This window comes from Thermobia domestica, chromosome 3 (assembly GCF_964235325.1).
Source record: "Thermobia domestica chromosome 3, izTheDome1.hap1.1, whole genome shotgun sequence".
Classification (NCBI taxonomy): domain Eukaryota; kingdom Metazoa; phylum Arthropoda; class Insecta; order Zygentoma; family Lepismatidae; genus Thermobia; species Thermobia domestica.
Window position 1 is genome coordinate 169,278,492 of NC_137456.1, and position 25,004 is coordinate 169,303,495.

Genomic DNA, 25,004 nt, shown 5'->3' on the forward strand with positions numbered 1-25,004 from the left:
TGTTCTTTCACATTACATTTCTAATACTTTGTCGTTTGTTTACGCTCGACCCACCCAATTGTCTCTAGACTTTTCAACATCCATATTTCGCAACCTTACACCATTTTTCGTCATTTTCACGCAATATCTACGTTTCTGTCCAATACAGAACAATATTCCACAGAAAAAAATTTTTCTCAACCCTTTTGCAAGGTCCCACAAAATACTTTTCTTCCTCCTAAAGGCTTCTTTCACCGTTCCTAGTCTTGCTTTTGTTTAACGTTTGCGTTTCATATCACCACTAATAATAGTACCCATGTATCGGAACTAGTAATCTATTTTATTTTCTTTCCTTCTACAGTATTTACATATTTGACACCGGCCGCTTCGTTAAAATCATCATGGCATTTTCCTTTCTAATATTTACTTTTATCTCATGATTTGCACATTCCTTTTCTAATATCTTATTGATTTCCTTTTCAGATTTCTCCAGAAGTGCCGTATCATTTATAAACTTTATACATATAATCATTCTACTTCCTACCGAAATACCGTGTTAATTATGTAGGCTCTTTTTCACGATCTCTTCTAGATAGATATTGAATAATGTTGGTGAGAGGCACCATGAGTGTATAAGTAACCTTCCAATTTTTCTGATATTTCTCAGTTGTTTAATTAAAACCACAATAGCATAATGAAAAACAGTAAGTGAAGAGAAGTCTGTGAACCACTCATTTTCTGCCTCAATGTGATTAATAAAATGTTTAACATATAAAATTACATTGAAATTTGAGAGGAATAATGGGTATAGTTGCTATGAGAAGAGAGAGGATTGCAGACGTTTTGCTCCACTCTCTTAGAAAGTTGCTCAGCTTCATGAAGATCAATATCTTAAAAGTATCTAAATATTTGATTACATGTAGATTACGAGGGGTGCTGATAAAGATTGAGCCTTACCAAAAAAAATGAGCTAGAAAGCTGAAACTCCCACACTATTCCACATATTCTCCTATTAGATCAATGCATTTGCGGTATCTTGTAAATAGAAGTCTTTTGTCTGCTGCTGTAACCACTCATCTGTAGCATCAGTTGCCGCTTGACTAATGATGTGCAAAGACCCGGGAATATATTTCTTCGGTTTTTCTCCCAATTTGGGAAAATATTCGAGTCTTTTGCATATTTAACTACATTTACTTCGCTATTTCCAATTGTATTGCAAGTTTTGTTTTCATTAAACACTGTATTCAAAGTAATTGTACTTCCTGTTGGATATATCTGGAAACATGATTTTCTCCGTACGTACGTGTTCTTTGACCATTCTCCATATTTAACAATACTGACTTTTCGGCATACATATTTAAAAAAGGAAAAGTTCCATTATTTCTAAGCTTCTCAACCACCATACCTGATACAAAAAAAATGGTTTTGGATTCAGATTAAGGAGTTCTACATACTGTATTAAAACAAGTACTTCTATCTAGCAATTTCTTTCTTAAGCTTATAACTTTTTTCTAACTTTATGTAATTAAAGAGAAATACATAGGTGAAGTCTACAACTTTTCCAATACTTTGCTTCTTCTCTTGTAATATGTAGTTTCTACATAGCCAACAACCAGTCAACCGTGTCTTCGTCTTCAGTTTCAAGAGAAATGCTGTCTGATTTGTCAGACAGATGTAGATTTAAGCTCTCTGTATCTGTGTCTGTTTCAGAACGTTCAGATATTTTTTCTTCTTTCTGCACCTGCAAAACAAAAATAAAAATAAAACAATCAGGCATAAAAGAACTCACAATTTCATGAATATTAAATAACAAAGCAAAACCTCTGTACTTGATGAAATATCGATTGAATTTATACAAGAGTCATCCTCTGGTTCACGTACTTATATCTTCATATACTTATAAAGAATGACCATTGTTCCATAACAACAAAACATAAAAATTTTAAGTTCCAGAGAGTGAATAATTTGCCAAGTTCCACGTTATAAGACTACAAAGGTGTGCCTTACCTAGCTTCGTGCAACTGAATGACAGAATACCATCTGAATGCATACTGATTAGATGAATGTTAAGTATGTCGCATTTTTATTACCCCTCTCATCGTTCCCAATTACCAGGCCTCTAGTCAGAATACTAAGCCAGGGAAGGGGGGCTGAGTTAATTTTAGAAGTGATTGACTCAATTTTAGGGGGCTATCTTCATGTAATTGCATTCATACTTTCTACGTATATAAATTGTTCCATTACAAAATACATTTTTTCTTTAACGAGCTACGTACAAACAAAAGCATTTGAAATATAGTGACCAATTAGGACAGTTTACGGGAGGGCTGACGCAGGTCGCAGGGGGGGTTCAGCCCCCCTGGTCACCCACTAGCTACGGGCCTGCCCATTACAATGGCATATAGAATATTACAAGAGCGTTAAACGCGTGCTTTGTAAATACATTAACAATTTAGGCACAGTTCAAGAAATCCCAGTTGTTAAAATATTGGAGGATTAATTTTAACTAAAACAGCTTGAAATCTACATGTGTCTATTTTACTCCATATGTTATCCGCCCCTTTAACCCTAGATATATTTTATAGCTTCCTCCTACTTGTTATTATGCATACCATAAACTACGTCTACCAAGATTGTTGCAAATTTAATGAAAGCAGATTAATCTATAGCATAAAATAGACCTCAATTCATTAAAATAATTGTTAATCGCTACTTCTTCGGAACTTCTCTTTAAGATTTGAAACGCAAATAATAATAATAATAATATAATAATAATAATAATAATAATAATAATTTGGAGGAAATCAATCAAATATTCTTTTGTTGAAATAAGAGAAAAATCAAAATTTAAAGAAATATATCAATAAATAAACTTTTAAGGCTATAATGACTATCCTGCTACGAAACATTCACGATATTCTTTAATATCAGTATAACAAAGAAATAAAGTGAGAGAGAAAGATGGTAAACATTTTGCCCTAATATCTGCAGTAAAGTGAAATCGGAGCTCGTGCATTAAAGATTGTTTAGTACTGCACAAGTGAAATGAAATGAAATATTTAGTATAACGTCCAACGATTTTGCACCGAGGCTAAGGGAGACGGTGATGATGCGGAATGAATGAAATGGTTTAATGAAGTGGGAGGAAACGGGGTAGCCCGAGAAAACCCACACTCACAGCGTTTGTCCACCACAAATCTCATTTGGCGCGAGCTGGGATCGAACCAGCAACCTTGAACAACAGAGGTGACCTCTCTACCACTGAGCTGCCGCGACCCCACAATTGTACTTACCTTCCAGTGGTTTCTTCGTTCTTCTCCGTGACAATTATTCCAGAACTGGACGCTTCTCCCAACGTTGGACTGCACGTCTGAATTTCTTCTACATCAGTTTCATCACAATTGCTTGAGTCGCGTCCATGTTGATAGTTGTGTAGAAGCTTCCAATTATGAGCCATGTAGGTTACCAATCCATTCCAATAAGTAGTCAATCGGTTTCTCTTTTTGTTATGAATCCATGAAAATGTACTAAATGACCTTTCTGTAGCTGCTGATGTCACAGGTACAGTTAAAATTTTAATAGCTGGTTCCACTAAAACAGTTGTACCACAAAGTTCTTTCCACCACGTAATAGGATCTAGATTTTCCACACAAGACCAGATAAATCGCTTACTCCTCAAGCCTTTCTGTTTCGATCTACAGCCAAACAATTCTTCAGTTACAATTTCTTCATTCAGATTCATAGCTTTACTTACAACATGGATGAACTCCATCGCATCAATTTGTTCCTCTTTTGTCAGGTCATGACCTTGATTAGCTGGATCAAGTAGTACAGCCGCATGATGTATTGGTTGCAGACACTTCGATTTCCTCTCCTGGAATTTCTCGAGAAGTGATGTTTGTTCTGCTTCCGCTATTTGTGACTTAGGCAATACATTAGATAGTCGATTCTGTATGTCTTTGAATGCTAGATAAACCTTATGGACATTGGATTCGTCGGATTCTAGTTTTCGAAGCCATGTAACAATAGGTTGCATCAGCCCCATTACCTCTTCCACCCGGACCCAAAACACTGATTCGACGAGAATTCTTGCTCTAATGTCTTTTGGTAGTTCCACAGTATCGCTAACTGCTAGCATCTGTAAACTGACTTTGGAGTCATTAAGGCTTTTCAAACATTCTAAATAACTTCCCCAACGTGTCTTGCAAGGCAGCTTTAAGCTAGTGTTACAATTTCTCTCTTGGTACAGTTTTTGCAGAGAAGCATTCTAAACTTGACTTTTCTTCATTATTTTCACAACTTCTACCGTACTTGATACTAATGTAATTACTAATTCCGATTTACGAATATCATTGCAAAACAAATGGCACGTATGCGCTATGCAACCCAAACCTATTAGATGATCATATCCATCCTTTTCTATCACGATGCTGAAAGCTTTTTGAATGTTAGATGCATTATGTCCTACTAAGGCAAGAAACTTGTGAGGTCCGTTTTGCTCTAGTACGGAAACAATTTGCGAGGCTAGATATTCTCCTGTATGCCGATATTCTTTTGTATTAACAAATTTAACCAACACTGGTTCCGGTTTCGTCACTACAAAGTTAATAACACCCTCGTTTCTCACACTGCTTCAGCCATCACATTGGACGTTGAGATAAGGAGCATTTCTAATTGCACTTAATAACTTCCTTCCATCTCTTTGTATTCTTGTTCAAGCAAATTAGTTGAAAGAGCTCTCCGGTTTCGCAGTGTGAAAGATGGTCTGATCCTCTTGAAAAATTCTTCCCAAACGGGATGTTCAACAATACTGAAAGCTGGCCCCGACACGTAAATTGCTTTGGCCAACATCTTTACCAACGTTGTCTGAAAAAGAAAGGTGGAAACTTGATATAAGTTAATGGAATAAAAATTACATTCAGAAATCATTATTACAGTAGCCTACCTTACCATAAATGAAGTAAAGTATGCACGGGCGTCTCTGACGGGGGGGACAGGGGGTACGCGTCCCCCCAAATATTTGTGGTACGAGATAAATGGATCAATGCTGAAAGTATTTAGATCTATATAGAAGAAGTAAAAGCATAGGCAGAATAAATTAAAGTTAGGTTATTGAGATTAGAATGTCGTGTGTCACTTTCAAAGAAGGATATATATATATTAAAAAGTTACGCTTCTTGGTTAGTCAAAGTAGTCTCGGCTGCAGACACACAATTTTGTCATTGCTTAATCAGCAACAATTGGTTTCGATGACGAAGGGAGACTGGAGAAAGGAAGGAAAGGATGCATAGAAAGTTTATCTGCGAATTAAGAAGGGAAATCTACAAAGACAGGGAAATATACAATAGAAGCGAAGGTGACAAGAGGAATTTAAAAAGACAAAGAAATTTGAATATTATATATGAAAGTAAATTTCATGCGAATACTGTAGAAGGGCAGCAAGGGACAACTACTATGACACTATAGAAACTAAAGATAGAAATGAGTGTTTAATGAGAGAATTGAGTTTGAGGAAGATGGAAAGAATACATTGAGGAGCCGGATGACAGCAAGAATAAACTGTACATTTTAGACATTAAAACGGAAAACCAAGTAAACGAGCATGGATCATTGGGCAAGTTCAAAAACATACAGGAAATGAAGAACAAAAAGGTAGATAATATTCCTTTTGAGTTTATTAAGAATACAGAAGAAGAATGAAAATCAAGAATTCGAAATTCGCAATCAAATCCAGTGTCATCGTAAAATTTCTTCCAGAGAGTTAAGATTTTGTTAGCTAAAGAATTGAAATATATGAGGACTATAAAACTACACTGATGCAAATGTATTTAAGAGCACTGAGCAGGAATTCACCGGTAGGAATGTCAAGGTGAAGAAATAACCGAAGAACCATATTATATATAAACTTTTTTTTCGGCAAGTAGTCTACAAATGATGGAAGAAAATTATGATGAATTGTGTTGCTAAAGGTAGAAAGAGCGGATGCCATTAGTAAAGTACTCATAACTTTAGTTGGGTCTACTAGCATTCTAGTCGTCCCCGTCCCCCCCCCCCAATTTAAAATGCCAGAGACGCCCATGAAAGTATGTTTCAATCAACCATGAGTAAAACAGATGAGAGTTCTAATTGCTTTCAGTACTATTATATAAGACACCTTATTGTGTTTATATAACGCTAAAAGAAAGTTATATAAAAAAAAGGTTGCTTGAAACATTATCGGTACATAAACTGAATATCAGTGGTTATCTGGTTTTGGAAGGATACTTTCAAAAAGCACCACAACCTTATAAATTGCAATTTTTTCCTTTTTTTCTTTTTCTTTTTTTCTTTTCTTTTCTTTTTTTTTGCAAAAGCAATTTTTTCCTTTCATACATTGTTTATCTTACACTGTAGAAATTGTAGTTTGTGTTTCTTATTAACTTTGGGTGGAAGTTAATGCAATGTGTGTTCCATGCAGCTGAGAGGAGCATTGACAGCATTTGAAAAGGGATATATAATTACTTATTTCTGCGTTATGCACTGTGTTAAGCGCATGTCCACGCACGGGACTTTTTATTCCACCCAGATTATTGCAATGAGTGTTATATCTCCTTATGGCTATAAAGGACAGTAATGTTTGGCTTTCTTTTCTTGTTTGCTTCAGAATTAAAACTCATAAGCCTTAACTAGTTTGGGAAAATTATGATAGTCCGTTTACAGTAACGATTAAATTGTTTTTGTATCGCCTGGTGACTAACCCTTGAAAGTGCTTCCAATCTGGTGTTCGTATATAAAACTCTTGCCAGAAATGTGTTGCTGCGACAACAATTGTAAAAGGATAAAACATAAAATCTTTCATTTGAACTAAAAAAAAACAGAAAATATTTTATGAAAATAAAAAATGAAAAGGGAAATAACTAAGGCTGTGAGCAAGATTCGATCACAGAACCTTATGATTAGCGAGCTTTCACAACAATCTTCACTCACGACTCTCGTGAGTCACTATGAGCCCACTACTCTACTGTAACTGCGGAAGCTAGGCCCTTTACAACATATTGTTCAAGCGAATTGGAGATACAGGAAGAAGCACTTACATGTCAGGAACTCAATATTATGGAAGAGAACTGGGGTGGATTTTAAAATTTGGATAACACCGCTCCAGTAAATTGAAGCAATCATTATAATTACGATGATTCACAATCAACTAAACTAAGTTAGCAACTTGCAAGAAACTTGGTTTATTGGTAAAATTTTAACTTGCCTTTTCTAAGGAAGCACTTAAATACACACACCTTGTACATAATAAGTCCTTGTGCAACTAATATAATGCAGGTGTCATGGTAAATAAATTTAGAAACATATTCTTCATAAGTAACCAACACTAAGTTTTCAAGATTATAACTAACAGCATTAAAAAACAAAGGATGGATAAAAGGCACATATTTCTTTTATCCAATTCATTCAATGAATCGATCCCTAAAGAATTGACTTCACGGAACAGTTCATAAACTGTTCCGAAGAACCGATTAATCAAGGTAGAAAACAACGAGCTCTGCAGGGCTTCTAACCCACTTCGCTCGCTCAGCTATGTTTTGTGTTAGCATAAATGGACTGGCTATAAGTGTGACGTATTTCCGCCAGTATTTGCGGTTCATTTGCTTCAACTGGGATCCAAACACATGAGCTACATTTGGAAAATACAATGGTTACGTATTATCTTCGCTTAAAAACACTATAATGAAAGAAATAATTGCAAGTTTCCGAAAGAATGAGCTTTAAAAGAGCAAACAGATTACAAATAAGGCAGGAAAGGGAGCGTATTAGCGTGAAAATAAAGTGAAAACGCCCTTGCCTGTTTTTTGTTACCTAGCAGACGTATTGTTTGGAACCCAAAACGTGACTTTTGTAGCCTTGCTCCGAGCTTCGTAGCGGACGTGACGAAATTACGTAACTCATCTATTGTGATAAAAGTAGAAAACAACGAGCTCTGCGATTAGAACATATTCATTCACAAAACCGAAACATTAATCAAATCACCGGATTAAAGAGTCGAATGAACGATTCATTATGAATGTATAGATAAGAGAAAGGCTTGCCGGATCAAATTTCGTAGATGGTACCATAAGACCGTGCAGAAATCAAGGATAAATTTTGTGAAAATTCTTTCTAACTGCTAGTGTGAGTGGCAATTGTTAATCTTTGACCTAAGCAGGCTATCTATAATTTCTCGTCGCACGCTTGTTTCCCTTTAACAATGGGAAGCGCAAGAAATCACCCTACCCTATTGAATTTCTAGCGCCTTTGATCCACGTTTGTTCAGAAATATGTGAAACATGGTAAGTGGTAAGAAACAAACTTTTATAGTCAGTAGTCATTAATAAATGATATCTTATGATGACATTACGCGAGTACTCGAAGTAGAAAGAAACTTATGGAATGAGTAAGTAGTAGTAAGGAACTTTTATGTGGAATAATGAAATTGGAAATCGAAGTTGCCAAATTTTTACTTTGACTAGAAAAGTGACTAGAATGAGCCCTGCGGGGTTTCTAACCCCCTTCGCTCGCTCACCCCTATTTCGTGAAGTCTCACAATAGATATCGCCCCAAAGACACAAATACTTCCAGAAACTGACTGAGCCTGTAAAAACCTTTGAACATCACTGTTCTAGTTAATGTAAAGTATTACCTTGAAGTTATGAATAAATTGTGTTTGGAAGGATGTTTCTAATCAATTAAAGAAATAAATCTCATAAATAATGAAGGGGTACTTCAAAATCAAGCGGTTCAGCCCGGCGAATCATGATACAATCTGCGAAAGTAATAGCATGTAAAACCATTCCAAGAAAGAACCCAACATCTATCTGATACTTACATTTTCCTTTTCACTCATGATATCCATGAAGGTTTTTAGTTGCGTTTGTCACACATTGATTCGTTTTCCTACCCACAAAGGTGAAGTAGGTACAACTGTTTGCTCTTGTGGGTTATTATCGGTAATCCAATTCGAGATATTTGTCCTGCCACTGCTTCTGCCACTACATGATGGTTGTGGTGATGTGTCTGTTGTTTCTTCACTCGTCGGGATTGTTTTGTTTGTCGTAGTCGCTTCCGAACGCGTGAAGGACTGCATATTTCTCAACGAGCTATGGAGATTTGAACTTGCTTATATGCTACTTTTGACTTGGACTTGGCACTTATAGCAGTTGTCAATGTGACTGCCCATTTTATCCACATTTGGGAAACTATAATGTTTCCCACAATATTTACAATCAGCAGACTTGTTAACCCTTTGATTGGAAACTTTCCAGACAAAACGTTTCGGCCTTTTCATGTTTCGCACTGTATTAAAACGTCTACTTTTCCATAAACCATAAATAGCTGCCTCTGAACACCAGAAACAAAAGCTCACTAGTGTTACCAGACCATATGATGCAGTGTTACCAGACCATATGATGCAGTGTTTCCAAACCAGATACATATAACCTATCTGACTAGTTCACACATACAGATAAATTAAACGAGAAATACTTCAAGTTAATGTTTACTAGATACTTGATTCGATAACAATAAGCATATAGATATTAAACAACACAGTATATAGGGGTTCAAGTACAACAAAAAAGTACAAAAGAAGAAAGCATAAGGGGAAAAATTGGTCAAGTTTTTTCAGCAAAAACCCAAATTTTGGGAAGAAAAAAAAACGGTTTGGGAAAAAACTTAAAAGCCCAAAAGGGTTTATTGGTTTTTTCCCACCTTTCCATCTCTACGCTTGACACTCGGAAAACGGTGACCTTTCAGATGCTTTTTGAGATTCGGGACAGATAATAATGAGATGGAGCTAGATCAGGCGAATAAGGAGATGAAGAAACACTTCAAAGCCTGGAGTCGCCAATGTGTCAAGTGTTTCAGATGCCGTGTGTAAGGGGCATCGTCGTGCAAAAGTATAACACCTTTGGAGAACTTACCACGACACTTATCCTTGATATTTTCTCACAACTTCCTTAAGAGATCACAGTAATATGCTGTATTAATGACCGCACCCACTGAAAGATAGTCCACCAGCAGAAATCTGTCCTTATCCTAAAATATTGCTGACATTTATCTCAGTACAGACTTCTGCTCACGGCACTTCTTGTCCAGGGAGAAAAACTGTGCCTCCATTTCATAGACTGTTCTTTAGACTCGGAATCATAAAAATAGTTCCACGTCTCATCACCAGTTACGAGCTTCTCCAAAAGAGCAATCTCATTTCTTGCATAATGTTCCAACACTGTCCGTGAAGTTCTCACTTTTTCCTGCTTTTGTTATTTTATCAGAAGTTTGGGGATCCACTTTGCTGCAACCTTCCTGGTAGAGGGTAAATATTCCTTCTGCAACAACCATCTCACTGGCCGCAGTACACGAGTGACATTGCCCACCGACCGCTAGCACAGAAGGAAAGTATCCCTCATTAGCAGCATATCGTTTTGTAGCATGCAACCAGATTTCTCCAAAAATAACAAGATTTAGTACCTTTTTCCAAAAATAACCATATTTAGTGACTTTTTGTAATTAGATTTAGTACATTTTCACGAAAATAACCAGATTGAGTGATTTCTTTGTAACTAGATTTAGTAACCTTTCACAAAATCAACATTTTCCCTACTTGCCTATCCAATTTTCAGAAAGTGTTCTTATAATACCTCTTTACGAAGTCTATTGTTCAGCCACTGAAAAATGTCTTGCAGAATGATGTATAATGCTCTGATATCCATAAAACCTTATATCTAAGAAACATAACAAAACATGCATCTATAAGTTTATATCTCAAACTATAACTAACTTATATCTAAGAACTATAACTAAACTTATATCTAAAAACTATAAATAACTTATATCTACAGCTACATCTACTTCTCTTCTATCCTATAGCGATCCCAAGCTAAAGTATTTACACCATCCTCTAGTATATATATTTTACCATCATTCGGATCTAACGCTAACTTATTAACTCGTCGTTACACGCACCCGCGGAAAATTGCCGCAGTTTTGCAAAAACATCTGCACTTTCCTTATTCTAAGACAATACGGGCGGAGAGGCCGAGTTATCCCCTACCCACCCCACCTCTATCTGACCCTGACCGGGTTTGCCAGTCACGTGCATGGTTCTGGAGTGGAAGGGTGTGTATTGGTCACCGTGAGCAAATTGCTAACGGCGCGTGTAACCACGTAAAGATTGTTGTGAGCAGGCTGCTAACGGGCGTGTTCTAGTGTTAAGTGTTGTATTTTAACGGCCATTTGCTCATTCTTTAAACTTATTGTTTGAAGAGTAGAACAACAGGTGGCACTAGTATTGTACAAAGCTGCAAAGAACAAGTATATGGTATTATTTTCCACATGGCAGGAGAATGATGAGATTTGTGAAAGTACAGGTGATGCATGCAAACCATCAATTACCTTCTACAACAAAATCAATTGTGGTGTAGATGTCAGTGACGTCATGTAAAAATAGTATAGCGTATCGAGTGTATCAAATAGCTGGCCACTAACAATGTTCTTCTTTGAATGGAATGTTGGTGGAATAAATTCGTTTGTTATTTGGAAAGCCAACAACATGGGAGATAATGAATTCAAGAAGCCTGCAAGAAAAGACTTCTTGAAATCACTTGGTCGACAGCTTATACGCAAAGAAGAATAGCTGCAAACTATCCAATCGCAAGGTCAATAAAGGACCGGCTAGTTGAGATATTTCAACTTCAGCCAATTAGACAAGAACCTCAAGCAGCACCTGATCAGCGACGTCACAATAGACTTTGCTGTATCTGCCCTCGTAGAAAGAACAGGAAAACTACTGTTTTATGCATCAACGGCAACACTTCGAAATGCAAGGAACATAAGACCATCAAGCACAGACTGCACCGAGTGTGACCAAGGACTAGCTGCAAACGATAAGGAAGGAGAAGGTGACATGTAAATATACGTTCTAAATTTCACAGGACTAGTTTCATAACATCACTGTTCTAGTACATTAATGAGGTTTTTGTACATTTTTTTGTATTTGTAATAATAAAACGTGTGCCAATATGACGGAGAAAATTTCCTATAGCCCAAATAGCTAATGCGGCAATTTGCTAACGTGGCGTGTTCTCGTGTAGTAATAGAAAATTCAAAAATTGTGAAAACATAACAAAAATTTTCTCAAAATCTTTAGGTTAATCTTTTTCAGGTACTGAAAGTGTCTATAATAAGCTAAGAAGCCAAAATTTCATAGAATAAATTTTTCACTCTCAATAAAAATATAAAAATATTGAAATTAACTATCAAAACTTGCGTGAGCAAATTGCCGCCATGGCGTGTCCTCATGTTACAATTTGAGGGCGTGCACTGACGTGTTAACAGTATATACATCATGCTTATGATTACGAATAAGGTTTATATCTTTACATGTTTTTTATATTATCGAATATGAGTTTCTTATAATCATCAAACTTCAACTCTTTCGCTACTACACATTTAGTTATTCCTTGTGACTTTTTCTTTTCTTTATTTTCTATTCTAAAAGCATACATCTTATATCGTAGTCCAAGAATGTAGTCATTATTCTACTATCCTTTTCATCTTTCATCTTGCCTAATACTTTTTTGTTTATTAGAGGTGTACCATATTTAATGGCCTTTTCGTATTCGGTTGCATCAAATACATCAAACATTTCTTTTAAGTCTTTATAGACATTATCTGTTTCTATCTCATACATAAAATTATCAGTATCCATGTAACATAAATTTATATTGATTCAATATTTAGGTTTCATAGTGTTGTAATGGAAATCGTACATTAATAGTTTTGATAATTCTAATACATTAATTCTAACATATATTGGTTTATTGAATGTTAGTTTCTTTTTCTCCATATGCATCGCACACAAATCTTCAGTAAATATTATTCTGAAATCGAAGTTCGGTTTCGCTATTATATTTCTCTAAATTCTTCGGATCAGATTCTTAGGTAATACATGGCCTCTTTATAATATTTTCCATCTTCTTCCCGAATACACTATTATTCATTAGTTTGTAAAAGTTCTCGAAATAATTCTTAACTTTCGTTCTCATATTAGTATTTAAATCTATATTTTTCTTTCACGAATTTGTTTGTTTGAACTCTAATCCTCTATTAACTTTCTTTAATCATATTCCAAGTGACATACAGTTTTAAATTTCTATAGTGACTAACATATCTTTCTTTGCTATAAAATGTAGTTAATAATTTTGATTGTTTTAATCCTGGTGGACACATGTTTTCAGGAGCTAATGGTAGATCTGAGTGCTTATTATGTAGATACTTTGGATATTCTAAATCAACTTCTAATATATAACCCATCTCAGAATCATCTGTAACATTCATTATGTCTATGTAAGGTTTAACCCATTTAAAGCCTTTACAGAGCACTTTTGACTCATAGCCCAACCATATAAATTACTTGTATTTAAATATGCTTCATACTTTGAACACTCATTCTTGTTATGGCTTTCCATATATTTGTTGTTTGCTTTTACATATCTTTTACTACATAGATACATTGTGATATTTCACCTCTAATACCTTTCTGTATCATTAATATCATATTATAATCTATCAGCTTTTCTAGATTGATTTTTGTCATCTTTAACATTGAATCCCACGATAAGCCAGGAGCAGTGAAATACCAAGAATGATCTAAACCATAAGCTTTTATGCATACATCTCTAAATTTTTCATACATATCTGCTAATATTAACACATCCGTTTTGTTATAAAGCTTGGTATATTCTGCAATGTTTTTAATATCGAATAATTCCTAAACTTTTTGCATGTTCATACTCTTGATCATTTAGATGAGTTTGGAAACCTTATTGAAGAACATTTCTTTTGGTGGTAGTTCTGTTTCTTCTATCTCAATTGAGTCAATGTAATCTAATGGACACACGCCTTTTTAAATTACAAAATCTAATAGATCATTGCGAAAGTATTTTGATATGTCTCTATATTGTTGTTTTGTAAGGTTATTCGCTAGTTCTGCTAAACTCTTAGACATTAACTTAAATAAATTTAGAAATCGCAAATAGACCCCATTCCTTTTATCAAGCTTCATGTGTTTCGGGTATTTTATATATCTTTCCTCATTATTTCCAATTAATTTTATGTCACTTGTATCGTAAGCAAGCCCTTTAACAAACAAATGAGTATCATAACCACTTAAGGTGTGAATAAACACTGGAATAAAATTAGGGTTCTTGCATTTCAAATTATAATAATTGTGAACTGTACCTCTGAACTTTCCAGTTAAATGATCATGATTTCTTACCTTTGCTTTATTTTTGTTTATCTTATACAAACAACTTCTTAACTGACATTTCCATTCTACTATTTTGTCGCTCATATTACCCTTATTTTTGTAGAATAGTATGTTCTTTTCTAATTTATTTGTTTTCAAACTGCTGGTGGTGAATCACTTAAGCTTCTCTCACATATATGATATGTATCTAAGCTGTTATATATTTCTTCTTCCTCTTCAGTTAGAATATCCATTTCATCTTTATGATGATCTTATATCTTCTTTATTTCTATTGCATCATTTCGTAACATTTCAACAAATATTTTCACAGCATCTAGACCAATATAATTAACAGAGCTTTTGTAATCTCCATTTGAGTAATTAATATAGTAACATAAACTCATTGGAACATACTTTTGGTATTTTACTGTTTTATCATAATTATTTTCTATTTTCATTTTACATAATATACATTCAAAATCAGCACATATTGCAAATGGTACTCTTAAAGGTAGATTATTGTTTTGAAATTCTATTTGATTGTCATATGGCTTCGGAAGTTATAATCTAACAGCCTCATGTTTTTTTTTTTTTTAAATATAGCTTATGTTGTTGTATCTGCTTCTCATTTCTAAAATGTCTTGTTAAACACATATCGCAGAAGTGTAACTTCTCCTGATGTTTTGTTACTTGACTTCTTATTAATCTTGATAAGTCTTTTATCTGGCAGTAATGATTATTTTCTTCATCTCTTGTATATAATAGATTAACGTTCCACTAACTTAGTTATGTTTCGTGATTTGAAGTGGATGTATATTATATTTCTTATCATAACTATAAACGTTAATTGAAATGTTACCTCTTTTTTTGAACTTCACTATGTCTTTTAATTGTACAGGGAATTCAATCCCATCACAATACTTATTTTCTAATTCTTTAACAAGTTGTATATAGTTGGAAAGTCTTTGAGAATTTGATTCACGCTCTATAGGTTTTAAGTAACTTGCTCCAGAATACAAGAAACATGTATTGCTTTTATTTTGAACATTAATTACTGCTTTTTTTCTCTCTTATTAGTTTGGAAAGTTCAATATAGGAAGAAGTTAGTAATGGTACATATTTGTTTAGTATGGTTTCTGAATGTTTAATTTGGTGCGATGCCCAAATTTGGTGATCCTCTACCTTGAAATTATTCCATTTCTCTACGAAATTTTCGTTTAGCATGGTATATGCATTGATCTAAGTCATTTGATTATAATATTCTCTCTTTTGACGTTTTAAAATTAAATTCTTGTACTTCTTTTTCTTTGATAGTCACAAATGAAAACAAGATTAACTTTGACAGGAGAGAACTTTAGCTCTTCTTTAATTTTTTTAATAGCAACTCTTCCAATTACATCTAAAAATTTCGTTGGGTCTATATTCACCTATGTTATCGACTTTAATAGTCTAATCTCTTTTTTGATGCTGTTTTTTCTTTTTCTACTTTAATAGGCATGAGTGCTGGTTTAGTTTCTTCAGTTACTTCTTCTTCAAATAGAAACAGTGTTCTTTCTTTCAATCTAGTCTTTCAGGAATTTGTTTTCCAAAGATTTTTTTTCAAATGGAAATGTTTGGGCTAACTTTAATCTGTTTTGTTTGTCTTCATCTTCATACCTATTCATTTTGTCTTCATCATCAATAAGTTCTACTTTACTCAGTCGGGAATAACCTCTTATTCCCTTCTCTTTACATATACTCATTAACTCTACTACAGTACATTTAACTAGACTTCATCTTTTTGTTTCGTCCTTGAAAGTTTTGATTTGATTTCATTTTTGATATATCGCTACCATTATTACGATCAATAAGTTGTGCTTTTCTTAGTAGGGAATAACCTCTTATCCTCTTCTCTTTGCATATACTCCTTAACTCTACTACAGTACGCTTAACTAAAGACTTTATTATCTTGTTTTGTCCTTGCAAATTTTGATTTGATTACATTTTTGTTATATCGTTACTATTAATTCTTAAACTAATTTTCTCGTTCTGTCCTTGTAAATTTTGGTTTGATTTATTTTTTTTCTTAACAGTAGTCGTCTTATTTATTATAAAGCGGCTTCTATGAGATTATCACATAAAAGCCATAGATAATTACAATCTAAACTATGTACTTAAGAATCTACCTCATCATTTTCTTTATCACTATCTCAATTTGATTCTAGTTCCGCATTCTGTTTTTCTTGAACTGTATTCTTTTAGCAACATCTGCTTTTCTTTTAATAGTACTTGTCTTTCTATTAGTGCTCCTAGACTTTTAAGGTCTTTATGAATAAGTTTAAGTTGATCGTGTATTAAAAACACTCCATATCCATATTTATTACATAGAAAATCTTTAAAAATGAAATTAACTATATTTTTTTTACAGAACATCGTAATGGAACTTGCTAAACAAGTATTATCTCTTACACCTGTATTCAATCGTGTGTTATTATTTAGATGATGGAGATGATGATCTTTTAATGGATGTGGAGTAGGATACAGATGATATTTATTGTAACCCAGATGAAAATGATAATCTAGATGACGATGATGGTGAAAGAGCTAATCCTGATTTAATTATTTTTTGTTTTGCTATTGGTATGTTAGATCATTTATTTAAAGGTGCTGTTAAGAAAGATAATGAACAACTTATATAAAATATTTTTTCAGAAGTATATTATGAACTTGTCAGATGAAACATTAGATACACTAACAGATAAACAATTGTCTTATATGCGTTTTAGTGAAAATTTTACAGAAGATTTCATACGTAAATACAAGGATAAGATCAATTGGGAAGTCTTAAAATATAATGACTTATCTAAAGATTTCTTAAGAGAGTTTGCAGAGAGTTAACTGGTTGACTATAACATGCAACGAAATATCAGAAGATTTCAAACAGTGTTTGCTGATAAGGTTGATTGGGTGATTATATCATACAGAAAATTATCTGAAGATTTTTAACAAAATTTGCTGATAAGGTTGATTGAGACAACGTTAGCTCATGTTCACGTTTATCAGAGAGTTTGCCGATAAAGTATGTTGGATAGAGATTTCAACGAGGCAATGTTAATCAAATGCTTTTGTGTTAGGATTTAGAGAGAAGATACCTAATGAGCTTCAATTTCTATATCGTTACTATTTTGATTGGAGGAGCAAATCTGCTCGACTTACTTCACGTTTCATGATGTACCTGATGATCTGAAAATTCCAGCACCTCTTTCGCTTTCGTTATTAAATTCTGTAACTACTTCGATTGATAATGATTCGCTGTTTATTAAAACTAACTGTCCAATCCGCTGAAATCATTGAAAAGCAGTTTCACGAAAGGAAGGAAGTTAAAATATCTAAGCATCGCGTTAACTCCAAATAGTTCACAGATAGGCCATATTATCGATGTTCTTTTCTTAATTACTTTCATAACTTCTACGTGATATTCACTGTCTATAACACCCACACACACATCTTTATCTTCTTTTAAACTCAAACTTGCTATAGAAAAGATTTTCCCAAAGTATCCTTATGGTACGGCTATCTTAACTCCAGTTTTAGGTAGATGAGTATGTCCAGGTTTTATTCTCACAGTCTCGTAAGAATAGAGATCATAGCCAGCAGAACCTTTTACCATGACTCTAGAAACAACATTATATTCATTTAAACAAACATCATGGACATACATAATGGGATACTTTTATGAGACAGTTCATAAAAAATTCATTTTTATTATGGCTTTTGAAGGAAATTTTAGCTGACTACTTTCAGAGTTGATTAATTTTCAACCAAACATACAAGTAGTCAATTTCTTTAACTAGGCTTTCTTCTGATAGTGGTGTCCGAAACTCATTACCTTTACCTTTACGCATATATAGTTCTTGTTGCATTACGTTAAACAGCTTAACACTATTGGGGTCTCTAAACCTTTCGTAAATGACCTCGAGGTTTGGATATTTCTCATACGCTTCATTCAGAGGTTTGCATAAACTCCCCTTCTGAGATATGATAGCATAATAAGGGAAAGGATCATCTAGTTTATTCTTCTTATATATGAAAACAATTATCTTTTAAACTGTCATTAGTATATGGTGCTGCTACTTCTTTTAAGACATTATTTTGAATCCTTAATTTTTCCAATGTTTGTTCGATTTCTTCTAATCTTTATTCTCATTTTCTGATGTTATCGTGGTATCGCTTAGTCATGAGTGAAATACTCAAAAATAATTAGATTACATTTCATATAAAATTCAGGAGAGATCCAACTTGTACCTCTTATTATGTTGTATATCCATAGTACTCATATTTATTATATATAAAATCATTTATTTCATTTTTATGGGCTTTGACATAACTTGGTAGCATTGAAGTCACAACCGCAGGATCCTTGTATGAGAATCATAAAAAGACTAAACATACGAAACTTAAACTTCAACATTATCTCTATCTATCCAACTATTATGGGAATCATTAAATCCTAGCCATTTAACATATACTTTATTACCTTTCTTGCGCAGTACTTTTCGAATAAGGTACTCATCTTTATATTCAGTTCTTAATAATTCTTGCTCATATAACCCTCCTTCTTCATCCTCGTTGTCCAAATCTTTTATTCTCTATGTTAGCAAATAACCTCTTTAATAAAAAATACTTCTGTTGACCAGTTAGGTGTGTATCCTTTCTCAAACAAACCTTTAGACTTACTTATACGAAAGTAATCATTATTTTCATATTTAGGTTTAACACACTCATATTCTTTCTTATACACTTTCTCCAATATTATTTGTTCATTCCTTTTACTAACTTCCACAGGTTTTATACCAACTGTTCTATGTGCTTTATTACTGTACTCACTAACTAATGTTGGTAATATCTCTTTCCATTTATAATTTTTTGCTTAATTAACTTCTTCCACATGTTTTGTTTAAGAGTTCTGTTGAAGCGTTCTACGATGGAACCCTATTAACCACTATAACTTGAGTAATGATAGATATTATATTACTTCATCAACTCTCTAAAGTCTTTGTTGTAAAATTTCATGGAACAGATTAATATAACTAAATATTCCGAATTGTTCTGGACAGTTAAATGCATACAATTATCACTATACGAAGAACAAAGTTTATCTAAATTGAAATCTGAGTACCATCAGAATGGACTTTGAGAAGTTTAGAGAAAGTGGAGCACAAAGAATTAAAATATTTGTTCTTTAGGATCAGCTTTTCTCCACACTGGCTCTTCTTCTCCGAGACTTAATTCGAGCGGACAGAGAAAACAACTTGGACTTGCATGTGTGCAGCCTAAGAGAGTGTTTGCCACTTTCCTTCTCATGTGACAGGAGAAATTATTCTCTATATTACCACGATTGTTTAAAACTAGAACAAGAACATCGTCTACTCCATAATGAGTTTAAGAACGGTCATTTCACAGTTCAACATAGTAACCATAGATTTAGCAGTGTTGCATTGGATCACGCATTAGAGGAATACTACAATAAGCCACATAAGAGAAATGGATTTAATAACCAGACGGAAAGAAGCCATAAGAAAACGTGTCCTTATCAAGCATGAGAAAGAAAACATAATTTCGTTTTTGAGACAGTTTTGTGGCCTTAATGAAGATGATGAATATGCTCTTCATCACGAGTTTTCAAAGTCTTTAACAATTCAAGAGCAGCAGAATATTTCAGAGATGTTAACTGTTGTGTTTGGGCGAGAAAATTCGTCCTCGAAAGTTGATAATTGTGGAATTTCTAACATTATGACTGGAAGAAAAATGGTCAAGTAATAGTTGAATACTTACTCTGTATGCAAGAAGAAGGATATGCTAGCTACAAAAACTTCATTCAAGAAAGATTGATTGAGAAATCCTAAGGTATTCTAGACCCCATACCTAAACAATTTCCAAAGACAAAGAAACATGCAACTGGCTCGGCGATCCAAGAAACTAATAATACTATTCGATTCATAGAAGTAGCATGTTCAAGAAGTTTCGATATTCAGACACTACTAAAATACGAGCTTACATCTACACCGTATTATCTAGCAAATGATGGGTTCTTCAAGAAAACGGATAAAGCACAACTCAGCAAAGAACTTGAAAAAAATTATATATCTACTTATCTACCAAAGCAGGAAACAAATGTAGCAACGGTGATTGACTTTGTGATGTACGAGCCGCTATGTCTATGTCAAACGGCTTATGTGTAAGACGTTTGGAGACTACTTTGGCTACTTATGGAAGATAATCTTAAAAGTCTCCGAAGGTTCTTTGCGCACTGACATCTCGTTTTATTTGTATCAAGAGAAAAGTATCAAAAACTGGGAACGGCTGAGACGACAAAAAATGTTGGTCCTATTGATGTAATTACTAGTAACCCAAATGTATTCCTTCCTGTCAACATGGATACTTTATGGGGGTTTAAGCCAGAACAAAGCACGTTTGCAACAGCTCTTGATTGAGTGGACTGTCGATGAAGGAAATTGCGCAAACTCTTTGTACTTGGGAGATCACGAACAATCCGAAGCTATGCCTGAAATTAACGGAAGGATTTGTTCATTTTACTGTGAATGTGACGAAGCTGATAATAGAATCACGAAATACATCCAACACATGGTAGAAACTGATTCCACTTAAAGAGTTATTATTGCCTCACTAGATACAGATGTTATGATTTCCGCAATATGCCATTCAAAAAGAGTTATCAAAATTGTGGTCTAAGAAATGTAGATTGCCAAAGGTACAAACCATCTATAAAATACATACCACTTCACAAAATGACGGAAAATATGCACTGCACTCTTATATTATGTTCTTCGTGCCGGTCGCAGACTAACTGTATGTGATACTAACCACAAGTAAGACTGGGGCAAAACTTATAACATTTAAAACAGCAATTACATCGCTAACAATGAAAAGCAATTTTGGGGTTGCTCCCTTGGATGAAGGAATGATACAAAACGACGAGCTTTTTATAGCAAAAGTACTTGGTTCATCAAAAACAAACTGTGATATGGCACGATTTGAATGATACAACAAAGCAAATACTACTAACTTTTCTTAACTGTGTTCACTCTCATTAGCATTAACTGTCTCTTTCATATACAGCGTGCATATGTTCAGTGCTACACAGGGATGACTGTGCTGGATGAAACCCAACCATTAAATCCATTAGAGTATTGTTACGTAGAAGAAGCAGGGTATTTAAACCTATAATAACGACTGAATATTTCAGACCTGTTGAATTTGTCTCCCGTTTTATGTGCAAGACATAAGCAGAAGTAAATGTTTGTGCTTGCAGAGTGAAACAAAAACCGTGTTGTCCATTCTGTAAATGTAAAGTAATGAATAGGGTCTATGTATGTAATCTTGGGACGAAAGTGTCAGTTTATTAGTCATTTGTGCACTGTTATGTGAGAAGAATAAGAAATTGTTGTTTGAGAATATCACTTAATATCAAACTTGAAGCACACTTCTTAGTTATAAAATATGAAATGCTAAGGATCTTTTTTATTTGTCTTTACTTGTGAATTAAATATTGAGTATTAATGTCCACTGGATTTCTAAAGACAAAGTGGCATGTAGTTCCACTTCTATCTTTTAGTGTTTCCACATCATTAAAAGAAAATATTCAGGAAAATATTTCGTGTGAATATATTTATTTCCGTTATAGTTCCTCGTCACAAGTTATAATAACACATATGTTACATTAGTTCACACCATATATTACATCCAATCAAACAAATATAAAACTAGATATTGTTTGTATCTCTGTGGCAGTTACAGTCTGAGCTGTAGGTCTTTCTATGAGACAAAAGTTCTACCATTAAAGCCAAAGGTTGTTAGAGTTCTACCATTAAAGCCAAAACTTTCAGTATATATTTACCACATTACAGAAAATGTCTGTAATTTTTGAAAATGAAATGAAATTTTTGAGTTTTACGTCCACGGTTATGCCGGTTAGGCTAAAGGAGACGGTAATTATGAGAAATTAATGAAATGGTAGAATGAAGAAAGTGGGAGGAAACGGGAGAACCCCGAGAAAACCCACGCACACGGTGTTTGTCCACCACAAGATTCACTTGCAGGGAGTAGGTTTTGAACCCGGAACCTCAAGTACCAGAGTTAAACGCTCTACCACTGAGCCACCGCGGCCCCTCTGTATTTTTTCTTTCTCGCCTGGAACCCAGCGTTGCCATCTAACAATGGCAAAAAATCGGTAAAAGGGAAAACTTTTAGGGAAATTTCCTGAATTTCCCTCCTTTACTTCTCTGTTGTGTGTACTACTGACAAGTGAATAATATAAGCTAAACCTGTACCATTGCAAACTGAACGAGATATAATTGATAACTTTGCGGCAATTGCAGCTTGAGCTAGATGTATTTAAAACGATCACAGAAAAATTCAGGAAAGGACTATTCAAGAAGGCGGCCATTGCGCAATAATGACCATGATTCAGAACGTGTGACCAATATTTTTTTAAACACTAACGTCAGTAGTACTCGGTAAAATAAACAAATCTTCTAGCTTTCAAACTTCCAACAGGAGTCTCCTACCTGCTGGATTATTTAATATTCCCTTTTCAAACTGGTATTAACTAGACTTTTAAAGCTTAAATACACACATGTTATTGGAAATAACTTTTTCCTACTTAAGTTACGATTGCAGATCACTATACGACGAGAGTAATGATAAATAACTGCTAATCTCAATTTACTGTAGATGCGTCAAAACTTAAACACGATTAATTCAGAAAATCTAATTATCAGATAGTACTCATACAAACTAGCGAGAAAATTATACTTCCATTCAACTGTGAGACAAATAATATAACTATAAACCAAGTAATGACGATTATCGTATCGAAATTTATATATGCAATGGAATGTAATTGAGGTCCGGATAGTGGTAATCAGCTTAAGTTGAACATTCATCCACAGATTTGGAAACACCTTTGAATTTCACCCACATCAAAGAAGCATATATGTGTGATTTAAATGGATATATTTGTTTTCCTTGTAGGCTTACGTATTGAGGATCATTAATACGATTGATTTAGAGCTATACATTCAAGCTTACCTTAGCTTTGTATTATGATACAATGCTTTTCTTTGTTTTATTGTGCTTCATATCACACTATGTATCCCTATTGGTTCCAAGGATTACAATTACATCAAATGGGTGAATCTAAAGAGTTATATAAAACTACTAGCATCGATTACCCGCTTCGGTGGGTTCAAATGAAAATTTAAATGCCCAACTCCGTGCCTCCTTAGCTTAATATCCGTGAAATATGCTCTTCTTTAATGGCATCGATTTAAATAGCAACGGGAAGATTATTGATCATCTCAGAAACAACGAAAACCATGGATTCGAAACTAATATTGGTCATTTTCTAATCTCGGGTGTTTGTGCAGAGGGTGTTAAGTCAAAAAATACACTTTTTGGGAAAATTGATTTGAAAGTTTAAAAAATCGTGCTAAATCGGGATGACGAGTAAACACTACTTTAATATAAGATTTATGAAGATACATATGTGTACAAACAGTGTGTATTATATCGCTAATGTCATGTATTATGTTTTATGCTTATAAGAGAACAAAAATGTACCATTTGAAAAATTCTTACTTATCCCGTTTTGCACTTTTGAAAATCAGACTTACCCCTACACCATATTATACCGACACGCACTTTCTATCTGCCTTACACACATACATTTTTGTATCAAACTAAAGAAATATTTGAAGTTACAGTTCTTCAGGCTCTGAGACATTCCCCATTGTGTCCGGCAAGACATTACGTGCAGTTTTCGCTGTTGTCAGAGATTTGTAAAAATCGTGAAATACATTTGACACAAATGGCAGAAGATAAAGAAGATCTTTCTTCTTTTCGGTGGTTATGGGTACTGGACCATCATATGTAAAAGTTGGAGTCAGAGTAGAGCTCCTTCCTCTTCTTCTGAAACTAACTTGCTTGAAGTCTTCCTCCTCATTTAAGCTAGTTTTATAATACATTATTCCCAAATTCTTCTTTTCGTAATGAAGCCACTTCATATCCCGCCACGTTATCTTGCAACCACTTTCATCAACTGTACGGAGTTGGAGGGGGCCCTTAAGAAGAGAAGAGAAGTTCAAAAATTCTTCGCGGGACATTTCTTTCACAACAAACTGCTTACTCTTTCCAGCCTGTCTGATAAGTTGCGCCCAATCATGAGGGTGGTCAATACTGCCGTTGAATTTCTTCTTTTTCTTTTCTATTAAGCTGTGATCCATGTCGCTCTCCATATGAGTATGTCCTGGTAGGAGAAACTTATGGTCGATAACTTCTAAATGAGGAGAATTTTGCAAAGCAGTCATGCACATTACTGCTACATGGCTGTTCCTGTTTTGTCCACTGCAGGTGTCGGAATACATTGTGACATGTCTGACATCCGGGTTCAAGTAGTGAAGAAGAAATTGGTACAAGCAGGAACCGACATCATTTGCCCCCCTACCAGCTAAACCTTCATGCCATATAAAACAGTAACCTTGGCCATCATCACAATCGTGCACTGTTAGGTTAAAAGTCCATAGTTGCCTCTTATAGAACGCTATTGAATTTTTAACCAAAGGTGTCGGTAGGCATTGCTGCATGTCAAAAGTTACGGTTTTCTTTCCTGGATCGTGTTTGGATAGTTCCTTGTCTCTAGCTTTAGCCTGGTAGGCCAGCTCAGCTTGCCTATGAAGTTCATTTAGTTGTGTTTTTG

The 25,004-nt window shown here is 34.3% G+C and overlaps 1 protein-coding gene across 1 annotated transcript; it reads right to left on the reverse strand.

Annotated features, from left to right (window-relative positions):
* Nucleotides 1-1,523: 1,523 nt before the first annotated feature.
* Nucleotides 1,524-4,161, reverse strand: LOC145681548 (uncharacterized). The gene is made up of 2 exons (XM_081753187.1): nucleotides 3,273-4,161; nucleotides 1,524-1,720 (listed from the first exon to the last, which is right to left on the reverse strand). Exons 1-2 carry the CDS (start codon nucleotides 4,115-4,117, stop codon nucleotides 1,660-1,662), a joined length of 906 nt encoding a protein of 301 aa, XP_081609313.1. The 5' UTR covers nucleotides 4,118-4,161; the 3' UTR covers nucleotides 1,524-1,659.
* Between the last annotated feature and the right edge of the window lie 20,843 nt (nucleotides 4,162-25,004).